The sequence below is a fragment of the Pararge aegeria genome, chromosome 18 (genome assembly GCF_905163445.1).
Source record: "Pararge aegeria chromosome 18, ilParAegt1.1, whole genome shotgun sequence".
Lineage (NCBI taxonomy): Eukaryota > Metazoa > Arthropoda > Insecta > Lepidoptera > Nymphalidae > Pararge > Pararge aegeria.
In genome coordinates, this window is record NC_053197.1 from 17,207,139 (window position 1) to 17,219,273 (window position 12,135).

The window sequence follows — 12,135 nt, forward strand, 5'->3', positions numbered from 1 at the left end:
TGCGCGCGTGCAGGCGCAGCGCGCGCGCGTCGCAGAAGCGGCGCGCGCACGCGGGGCAGGCGTGCGCGCGCGCGCCGTGCGTGCGCATGTGCGCCGCCAGCTTGTTGGTGGCGAACTGCTTGCCGCACGCGGGGCACATGTACGGCTTCTCGCCTGCAACGGCGACGGGCCGCGGTGGGCACGGGGATGTCTATGTCTATATCACTTTATCTACAGATTATTATTATTTATGCAACTTTTACATAATTGTGTATAGTTGCAAACAAGATATTATCTTCAACCAGGAAACGAATTCATATACCTTAAAGTTAAATCAATTTAATAGGAAAAAAAATACAATTATTATGTACCTCAGAGATTTTGATGAACATGATATAATACTAGAATACTCTGCCTACAACTTATGGTAACCTCGATTCCTAGGCCAGGGTCGCCTTATTTCTAAATCGGCTCTATTATTAAGGTGATGTCATAAACAAATGTAACTACTATTCTAGATATTATGAGATTTCTTGAGTTAGTTATAATCTAGAGTAGTTCTGCTGAAAATTGGTATCTTTGAGTATGCATATATGAGATGATATGATATGGGATAACAGCACTGTAACGAAGAGATAAATAGATATATTACGACAATAAACACTTAACCATCTATCCCCAAAGTAAGCGTGGCTTGTGTCCGGACACAAGCTCGCTCGAGATGACACAAGACTATTTTTATTAATAATATATACATATAATATACATATAAACACAGCGACACTGAAAAACATTCATGTTCATAACACAACCGTTTTCCAGTTGAGGTACTCGAACCCACAGCCTTAGACTCAGAGAGCAGGATTGCTGCCCACTGTGCAAATCGTCCATCTATTGATGTTTATTAAATTGTTATTTTTGCCCTAGAATGTAGAGTGAACCTAATAATTCAAACGTATTCTACTGCGCCAGGGAAATCGGCATAAGAGTAGCGTCTCCAAGGGCATACCTGTGTGTATTTTCATGTGATCCCTTAACGTGTTCTTGCTCCCGAACGTCTTCCCGCAATCTTCGCAGCTGAATGGTCTTTCTCCTGCGAAATTAATTTATTGACAAGATATTAATGATAAGATTGCTTCAAAGCAAGCCGCTCCGCATTTTCTCTCACAACAAATACAAAAATGGTTTTAAAACGTCAAATGATGTTGGAGAAGAGTAACTGTATGTTGCCGGCTAGAAGTAGGGTAGAATCTGCCTTCCGAACCAGTGACGAGGCACAGTGCTATTCCTCGACCCGACCTTCATGGATAGTTTCTTCAAGTGTTCTTTGTATGATAACGTTTTGTCAAGAGTGACTTCGAGGTACTTCGGAAATGCATTGTCACTTTCACTGTCAAACAAAATATTTTGGTTATAACCAGATAACTGGTTGTCGAGGTGAAAGCAACAAACCTCGGTCTTACTCGCGCTGAAAGTAGTTCGCAAGTCTTCAAATCATTAGTCAAAATATTTTCTCCAGAACTAAAATCTTTACTTTGGGCTACCAATGAGATGTCATCAGCATAAAACTTAGTCGCTGTTTTAGGAGATAAGTCGTGAATATAAATGTTAAAGAGAATTGGAGCCAGCACGGATCCCTGTTATAGGCCATTTTTGAGCTTTATCTTTCTGTTTTTACAGTTTCCCAGGAAAAGTTCAAATTCTCTCTCACTTAACATGGTGGAAATAAGGTTAACAATCTCCTTACTAGGAATTACACTCAACCATTACGAGAAAGACACCAACACTACAACATGCACAATACAAAAAAGACCAAAAAACCCAAAACGAGTTCACAATAAATTCAAAGAAAAATCTGTAGGTTAGGACGTTAGGTTAGCCCACAGTGGCGTGCACTGGGATTCTTACCAGGGTATGCATACAGTAGGAAAATTGCATAAAATGGCAAAAATTTTCCTCCTAGACGAGCTATATTTCAATTATAGGGTAAGCAGTGCTTTTGTGCATGTATGAAGTGCAAGTTAGCCCGCTACCATCTTTGGCTGCATCATGAGCAACCAGCGGGTGAGTGGCGTGTAGCGGCGCACTGAACTCACCGCTGTGTGTCCTGATGTGCGTGCGCAGGTTGGTGACGGAGGTGAAGCTCTTCCCGCAGCCGGGCGCCGGGCACGCCTTGCGCGCGCCGCAACACCGCGCGCCGCCGCCCCGCGCGCCCGCCCGCTGCCGCTCGCCGCGGTGCCTCGCGCTGGGGACGCGTTTCAAATTCTTTATTTTGCAGAAACATATTACATAGTGTTTGAGAATTTGAGTAGTAGATGTTGACGTTGTTTCGCCTTAACAATAGGCATACAAAACTAAAAGTCCAACTCGTCTGAACCCGCGGGAACAGTTATTTTAGATTTATGACCGTTTACACTAAACACATCGCCTAATTAGAATATAATATATAAGTTGTCATATATAATGTATACGATAACGTACCGATTCCGTTCAGTGAGTACAAAACATGGCTACATGAACAAACACATAGGGAGCATTCCCTACTTTGGGCCAATGCAAAAGATTGTAAACAAACCAAAATAGCTTTCCCTAACCTAAACCAACACCTAACTAACAAACTACTCCGCCTGGATAGAAGCAAACTTAGGAAGGTGGTGGGACTCATAACAGGACATAGCTCCTTAAACAGACATCTTTCCATTATAGGTGTCACCGACAGTCCTCTTTGCAGAGCATGCATGGAGAAGAATGAAACACCTACGCACGTGATGCTGGAGTGCACGGGCGTGACAAAGCAACGCGAGATCTACCTGGGATCACCAGCCACTATCCCAGAAATCCTCAGCAACCTGGGCGGCATGCTGGGATTCTGGAACGAGCTTGGATGGCTGGAGTAGCGAGCAACATTGGGAAATTTCACGTACAACAAGCGAAGCGCTTACGTGCGGAAACTGCCCAGAAGAAGAAGAAGAAGAAGATGTATACGATGTCAATAGAAATAAAAGGTTTCACTGAAGTGATAACTATTTTGTGAACATTTGATGTATAACTGGGAATCTTCTTGAGTTTACTACTTATTTAGGCATTGCCTTGTGATAGTGAAAACGGGCATTAGTTAGTTTAGAGTGTTTTGTATGTATTTTAGAAAAATTACACAAAAACAGCACTTTGACTAATAAACAGACATTTCTTGATTTGACTTATATAAGTAGACATTTTAAAGTTCACTAAGAAGTTGTTATTTACCTAATTTAACTATTGAAACTAAAACTAAATAAATTAGTATTAAATAAAAATAAATTGCCAAATTAACTGCAAAAAATTTATGGCAAAACATGTTTGGACCAATTTTATTGAGTACCTATTCACCACTAATTATGTAACCCAAGTTTAACGCAAATAATCATTATTATTTTTATTTTTAGTATTATTATTAAAACTTGAGTTACATTTATTTTACTTTTTATAGAAGACCAAGTTTTTTACTCCCTCTAGGCAAACAACCTGATGTTTGTTTCTTTACATTTAGTCCACATAAATTGGCAGCACTATATCTATGTTTGCGGTAACATTTACTGCATTGGTATTATTTTATAACTAAGGATAAGTTACTATAAAATATCAAAAAAATAAGTTGTTCCAAACCAGTAGAAGCCTGATTACTTTTTTATTCCTCTTGAACTCAAAATCAAAGCCAAATATTTCTTTATTCGAATAAGCCCATGGATGGCAATTTTTTATGCATACATTACAAACAAAATGTGGAAAACAACACGAGGTACGAGTAACATTGGTAAGCTTGAGATTTCTCCATGTTCATCTGAAAGGTGTGTGAAGTGTCACAATTGTTACTTGGCCAGCGTGGAGGATTTGAGTCACCTCAAGACTCATGTGCCTTTTAGTGCGACCGGAATGGGTTACACACAAAAATTCTGGGACTACACAAAATTTGATAGAAACAACTAGACAGTACACATTTTAATATTGCAAAGCATTTTTAAAAAGAATAAACTGCTATTTAAAAAAAACTTACAGATGTTGTTTATAGTTAAACTTCCTAGTGAATACTTTGGAGCATATCTGACATTTATGGGATGCAGGCTTGCTTTGAGCAACCTTCAACATAGGATTGTTTAGGTTGTGTGTCAAATTGTCTTGTCCACAGTTTTCGTTTTTGTTTGAACCATCCTCTGTGTCCCTTTCATCTGCACAATGTGGCAAGTTACTACTGCTGTCAATATGGTTTGCATGTGACAAATTAGTACCACTGTCAATCTGGCTTTTGCTATGTAGCAAGATGTTACTTCTATCACTATGACTTGCACCGTGCAGTAAGTTTTGACCCCTGTCACTATGTCTGGTATCTGAAATGAAAAGTTTACTGGCTACTTAACAAAGGTATTTTTTACGTTGTCTTTTAATGATATTCTTATTCTGCCCATTAGTATTTCAAAAGGACAAAATATACTGCATGGCTCTCAATATTACTTTTAATAAATACAATTCTGCCACATCAGTTAAAAATCAAATTTATTTTTTCATATAAAGTTAGTTTTTGATTTTTCTCAGCAGGTAGATAAACCTAATTTTTGATACAATATTTCTGTATATTCCCTAAACTGTCGTAAAATAAGGTAGTAATAATCTTATAAGCAGATATGCAAGGATATCATGGACATAGAATTAAATTTTAATAAATAGATAGGAAAAGCTAATTTTGATTTCATATTACAAGCTATGCAGTACAATATTAAGAGCCGCCTCTTGTACAATCTTTTCAGACCTTAGGACTTATCAGATTTGTCTTATTAAATGGCCTTGTATGAATGGTCCATTGTGTCCGTACCTTCCATCTACTGCAGACTACCAGTCTTAAATTCACAGGAAGTATTTTAGATTATAAATACATAGTAAAGTATTTTAGAACACTAACCATTTTGGCACTGCATATGTTGAAGAAAAATTTCATTGGCCCTTTTACATTTGTCCAAAAATGCCATGAATACATTTAACTCTTCAAAGCATTGGCCGCAGATCGTCGCTGGCCCCCCATCGTTTATGTGAAGATTTAAATGAGCATATTTTACGAGTTCCTCATAAATAAAACGATCCTCTTTTTTTGAAAACAATGGACGAACATCACTTTTTATTTCAAAGCAAATTCGACAAATGCTTTGACTATTTTCAAATTCAAATTCAATCATAATCGGTTACCCACTTTACCAGGCGAATAGGTGGCAATTACAATAGGTGTTGTAGTTTTATACCCACGATTGGAGAATGATTTGGGAAAAGTATTATGAGGAAACTGAATCAAATATCTGATATTAGGAACAATGATTATTCATTAATCATTGCACTTGGAAAATATTATGAGAAAAAGTCTCTGAAAAATCCAACATTAAAGCACAGAGTTCAGACTAGTAAATAAATAATCAAACTTCAAACTTCAAAGTCAAACTCTTTTTAAAAAAGCTTTATGGCTGCGGGTTCTAGCCTATTTCAACTTGTAGTCTAAAGTACTATTATATATGTAGTCTTTTCTACAAATAAACTTTTTGAAATTCTCCAGGTTGTTTGTTTTACAGTCAGCCTCCTCCAGACAGCAAAATTAGGCATATCATCCTATTGAACGCGTACTTAATAATGGTTGACATCATTTATTTAATATGTCGCTAATCGTAAAGCTCTGGCTTCCTGGCAATGGTTTCATAGTCTGATATGCAACTGTTATGAAACCTATTAACAATAGGTGGGTTGAGACCCACCTATTTCTAGGTGGACGGTGGTGGGGAGGCTACGGCCGTATGTAATTACCACACTACCGACAGTAATATAGTTGTGCTAAAGGATTTAGTGTTCTGCCAAGCGATTTCGATGTTGCGTTGAAACCCATTAGGGTTATGGGTTTAATATAACTGCCATACCCCCTAACTGGTTAGCCCGTTACCATTTTAGACTGCATCTTCACTGCTGATAAGTGATGATACACAGATATTGCTGACAAGGGTTAACTAGTTGTGTAATGAAAAAAAAGGAAGAAGCCTTTCTATAGTATGTTGCGGGAGCAGATGATATACAACGCGTAACGTAATTCCGAAATAATATTGAAGAATTCATAAGTATATTTCATAAGGAATCACCCTGTAAAAATATTAATCAAAAGAAGCATATTTTTTTCCTTAAACGAATTCAATACATTCCAAGTATTTACTTACGACAACACTATCGAAAATAAGAGATCAACACGAGCATAGTAACTAGGCTACGCGAATCTTACCTAGTAAAGTGACAGGAGCCACTTGATTTGAAGCCCGTGAAGTATTATTTTGGTTTGTATATAACCATAACTATACTACACACTGGATTTTTTTTTAGCTAAAAATAAAAATATTATGAGGAATATCACTTGCGACTTTTCCTTATCAATCTAGATCTTCGAAAGTACGTTCTCGCCGCATCGTCACTCGCCGAGTGCTTTACATGAGCGCCTCGTCACTCTCAACTCACAAGTTTGAAGTGCTAGGCTTGAAGTGCTATAATCTTAAAATTCTTCAACAATACATCCGATAATATTCCCGAAAATATTTGAATGTGAAAAAACGGAAAGTCAGACTTATCACCGAGGGTTCTGTTGGGTACAGAACCTTGCGTGCTATGTCTGGCCTCTCAGGCCTCATCATCATCATCATCTAACTCTCTTGAGCCCGAAACGCAGGAACGCGAAGTGGTGAGAGCAGCTGTGGTTTCAAGTTGTAGGTTCCGGTTTCGTTTCCAGGCGGGGGCAATTTGGGAATTATAGTTTTCTGAATTTCTCTCGTCTGGTCTGGTCACCACCCTGCCGACCAAGACGTGCCGCTCAGCGATATAGTGTTCCGGAACGATGTGGCGTGCCATACTCCCTAACACGTTAGCCCGCTACCATCTTAGACTGCATCATACTTAGCACCAGCACGGCTAGCATGGGCAGGAGACAATTATATCCCCGGGGAAAGGATACCCACAGCTTTATCAACTCCCAGAGCACTGGCGCACAAGTGGAAATAATATCCAAATAATATATGTGTAATAATAAACAGGGTTAAACTTCACCTTTTCCATGTTCCAGTGATTTAGCAGTGGGACACGTTAATTATATCCCTTGGCAGGGGATATAATCGGGAGATAGAATTCTTATCTCCCTATCTAACTAGACTTGACTGCAGTCTCACCTGGTGTTAAGCCTGTGGGCTAACTTGTAGTAAAATCAAAGGAAAATGCTGCTAAACAGAAGAAATAAGCATGGTGTAGTACTTGCCCGGACCAGGCAGAGAAGGTTCTACTACTAGGCACTATTTTGTAGTCACAATCAGCAAGTATACCTATTCCCCATATCTATTCCTAGTAATCAAATATTTTTTTTTTACAGCGACAATACACACATCGCCATCCAGCCCCAAAGCAAGCGTAGCCTCTGTTATGGGTACTAAGATAGCTGTTGAATATTTTCATGAATATAATACACATAAATACCCATAGCATACAGATAAACACCCAGACACCGAAAAACATACATAAATACAAATTCTGCAATTCCTCAAAATATCCACGTAGGTATTACAACTTCAAAGAGTGGCGACGGATTGTAAAGCATTCTGTCAAGACTGCTGCGACTAAGAAGAAGAAGAACTTCAGGAACGGAAGCTGTACTTCCACAGTAGCGAATTGCAAAACATGTAGGTACCTACTTAATAATATAGGTATTAAACCGGTATTATTACAAAATCAGTTACAGTAATACATTAGTAGGTGAAATAGATGAAATACCCATATTTTGATTTACCTCCTGTACCGACTCCATAAGGCTGCCATAAACCTATTTTCACCACACATTACATAATGCTGCGATTAGAAGCGTTGTGACATAGCGTCCAACTGAAGCAGATAATGGATTCGGCGCGGGCGGCGCGGTGGCCGGTGATAGCGAAAACGAAGGAAAGTAATGCATGTATATTTGGTAACCGCCGCGTGCAGTGCGTAGCAATGTCCTGCGCGCGCGCACCTCGGGGCCGTAATGTGGTTTATCTATTTATATAATTCACGCAAAGTTCCCGCTACTTCGTCTGCACTAATATTTTTATAGTATTATTAGTTGACGGACCATACAGTATTGCAACGAACCTGCTTTGCGGCAGAAATAAGCATGGCGGACGAGCTCTGTCGCTAAAAGACTACTACTAAAAAAATAATAATTTTCTACTTTTATCCCCATAGCGAAAATCCTCATCACCAGCCTACACGCATCCCTATACTTACTGTTTGGCATAAGTATTTTTTTTCTTTCTATACTTGATACGCTTACGCGGTCTAAATTGGGGCGCGCTTGCCTAGAAAATGCCTGTTCACTCTTGCCGTGAATGCGGTATGTATCGAGAAACACCGAAGCCGGAAGAGAGTTCCTAACTTTAGCAGTCCGTATATCAGAAACGTAGATGAACAGCGCTTCTTGCGTGTTGTCTGTATGTCAACCACCGTTCACGGCGTCTCGCTGAGCACACTCGCCTTAGAATATCCTGTAAAAAAACCGGCATGCCGGCAACATTACGTCGGTGCTGTAAGCTGTGTAGTTAGTTGTGTCCTGTTTACAAACTGTTCTTATTTCCATCCAATCACTGTTGACCATTTTCTGAAAGTCTTTAAATCACCGAATAAAAAAACATTTGTCCCACTAACTTCTTTCTCGTTTCGTTTCGTTATACCTATTGACTATTGAACTCGTCACGCAGTTTCAATGCGGTTCGTTGAGCAAAGGCATAGAACGTCGGCTCACTTAGGAAGAGATTATTATGAGGTGTTTAGTGTCTGGACCGAATAATGTGTCACAAGCACAAAGAAAATGGGTCATACCAGTCATGTAATTAACGTTTGTGTCGCAACTCGGTCACTTCCCATATTATGATTCCTAACAGTAATTTAAATACCAAAGACTACATTAACTTATCCTATCGTCACGTGAGAGGTGAGATTGTCATCTCTTCCGCTCCTCTTAATTTTATAATATCCATTAGAACAGTTGAGTCAATGAAACAGTAATCCCAAGTCCGTCCCTGAACAGACTGGTACAATTTTCTCTCGATTACGTTTCTTGATTGATTGGTATGCGATCATTCGTACACGTTACAAGAATGACGCCAGCGCCCTACGTGAGCGTTTTGGACAATCACACGGACCGAAAATAACCTTTCGCCCAATGCAATAGAGTAACCAATGCAGTGTAGAAACAATCGGTAATTCCTTTTGGCGGTAGTTCGTTTAGGACGATTGAAAGCCGCAAGGGGGAGGCTCGTTACGTCCGGAACTATCAAGTGAAACTTGTACGTTAGCTACATACTAATTGTCGTTCTTTTAAGTTATAAGTATGGGTGTAGGCGGAAGATGACACTGGTTTTTGGACAAGTGTCGCGCCGACTGGGCGACTGGACGATATGCGGTTTTCCGATGTGAGTATTAACGGGAATGCAGTGACAATGTGTTGCAGTGATGTGTTGTGCAGTGTTTTTGCGTTAGTGGAAGATCAAAGTGAATCGAATTATGTAGAGAAACAGGTTTCATAAAATGATGAGAATTGTTTCTAAAGTGGTACATTCTTTACCTTTTTTTGAAAGATAAATTGGGTCACCTTTGAGTGACCTTTTTAATAGCTATTACACTTATGTAGAGTGCAACAACTTATGCCCCATCCAGATTCTCAATTTGATTTTCCCTGTTCTCTAAATTACTTCACAATGTATCTTAAATGAAATTACAATTTAAGATTGGGGATCAATCTCTCATAAACTTAGTTTAGTTAGTTCAATTTAATAATTCTTTTAGGTTACTTATAAAATGCAACAATACTTTTAAGCTAAATGTGTCCATGTAATGTGTTTCAGATAGTGATCGTGGTTTGTGCGTGCGTGTGGGCAGCAGCTGCAGACGTGGCCCACATCAAAGGAGTGAAGACGAGACTCCTTGGCCGCTTAGCGGGAAAACACCACAAGCGCGGCATTTTGTCTTCCGTCCCGCCGTTCAAACTCGGCCACGACATACCCTATGTTACACATTCGGTCGTGAAACCTTTGGTGGTGACATACCCACCAACAGCGTCGGTTGCGGCTGTCAAGATACCCGTAACAGGTCCTCACGGCCCGCACTATCCAGTACATGTTGGTCACAAAGTTCCAGGACTACCGCATCCGCATTATGGCCTCAAGTTTCCTCACCATAAGTACGCGGTTAAACCAGATCATTATTATCATCATCATCATCATCATCACGTAGCCCCGAGGCCCATTGTGCCCTTCGTTCCAGCATCTACACATGTAGCTCATGCTGCCCCTGTCCTACCAGCTCCTCCACCAACAGTAGCCGTAGTGAATGCCGCACCGGCGCCGCCCCCACATGTCCCCGTTCTAGTGTTTCCTACACAACCTGTACCACTCCCCGCACCGCCAGTGCCAATACTCCAGCACCATCTGCATTTGAAACCACTTTTACCCGCTGCTACAGTGCCTATACCACCGGCGCCAGTCGTACCAGCTCCCCTTCTGCCCTTAAGTCAGCCTTTCCCTTATATCATTCGTCCTGGAGGAGCGGTACAAACTTCCGTCTTCGCTACTTACCCCCGATATCCATTCCTAAATAGCTACCAAGCTCCACTTATACCCTTCCCACCTGCCGCACCAGCTGTGCCCGCATATCCACAAGTACTCGTCGAACGCCCACATCTACACCCGTACCACCTGGTGCCCCAAGCTGCAGCCGCACACGGAGTGCTCGAACAGCATACGCCTAATGTTGTGGTCGAACAATCACCGGCTCATTTTCACACAACCCAATTAGCTCCTCAGCCTCATGTTCATTTGCATCCAACGCAGGAAACATTAGCGCAACCCGGTTTCCATCTACATCCCACTCAAGTCGTGCCCCAGGCAATTCCTGCACAACCAACGCAGCCTTCTGTCTCTATAGAGCACGACGGTTGGTCGCCAGTGGCTCCGGCGCAACCCCACGATTTAGCTTCATCTCACGAAGCGCACTATCCGCAGCAAACGCATCATTTCACTCAGGAGCAGGGTACCCAAGTTTACGAGCATCACACAGAGGACCAATATCATGACTACCAACATCAGCTGCACCAGATACAGCAGCAGTTGGAGCAGGCGCAGTACGAGCAAAGCTTACACAACCAGCAGCAGCAGCCCGCCGCGGAGTACGGCGTGCCTCAACAACTCGGACAGGAGTACGGACAGCCCAACGAATACTCTCAACAAGGACAAGATTTTGGGCAGCATCAGCAAGATTTTTCTAATGCTCAGGACTTCGCTCAGCAAGCTCATGACTACGCACAGCAAGCTCAAGACTTTGCCCAACACGGACAGGACTTCGCTCAACACGGGCATGATTTTCCGCAACACGGTGGTCAAGACTATTCACATAATGGACAGGATTTTAACCAGAACAATTATAATGTAGCGCACTTGGGCCAAGAGTATGGAGTGCCGCAACAGGGACTCGAAGGGCGAAGTTCCGAGGACAGCGACCAACAGTATCACAACCACATCCCGCTAGGCCTCCAGCCGCCCATTGACAGGCCGCTCGATCATTTCCAATAGTCGTGGCTAGAACTTTATAGGTACTAAATTTAATGCTGACAGCGTCATTATTTTACCATGCAAACGTATGTTAAATAGTAAGGTATTGCATGTGCCCGGTAGATACATCAACCCGCAAGTACCTACTATAGTGCCCCTTTTATAAGAACTTGCGTCATTGACACCACAATTATTAACGCTAAAGCATTTTCGCACCAACCTAAAAAAACTTTTGCATGCGTTTTTCAGTCACTTGCAAGTCTTACCTACCGTGTAGATATTTTACCGACGCCAGCTTAACGCCGTCGGCGCCTATATACAGCGATAGCTTATTTGCATTTACGCGTAATGGCCACCTCGTCTAAAGATATAAATAAGCTGATTTTGATTAACAAAAACTTGCAAATTTCGTGCTAATTTGGTGCCTCAGACCGTTATTAGGTGATAGAAGGTTATCAAAAGAACCACAATTTTTGAGTCTACACTCTTTTTACAAGGTCCTAGTCCGTTTAACTTTTTTATTTGACATGAAAGTTTTATCGCA

At 41.1% G+C, this 12,135-nt stretch overlaps 1 protein-coding gene and 1 pseudogene across 1 annotated transcript; one reads left to right on the forward strand and one right to left on the reverse strand.

The window, feature by feature from the left end:
* Positions 1 to 49: 49 nt before the first annotated feature.
* On the reverse strand, positions 50 to 5,426 carry LOC120631800 (zinc finger protein 572-like; the record flags this gene model as incomplete). Its single annotated transcript, XM_039901480.1, has 5 exons — positions 4,913 to 5,426; positions 4,013 to 4,343; positions 2,076 to 2,224; positions 989 to 1,072; positions 50 to 153 (listed from the first exon to the last, which is right to left on the reverse strand). Coding segments are annotated over exons 1-5 (939 nt in total), but the record flags the coding sequence as incomplete, so codon positions are not given.
* Positions 5,427 to 7,905: 2,479 nt separating this feature from the next.
* On the forward strand, positions 7,906 to 11,612 carry LOC120631802 (annotated as a pseudogene).
* The last annotated feature ends 523 nt before the right edge of the window (positions 11,613 to 12,135 follow it).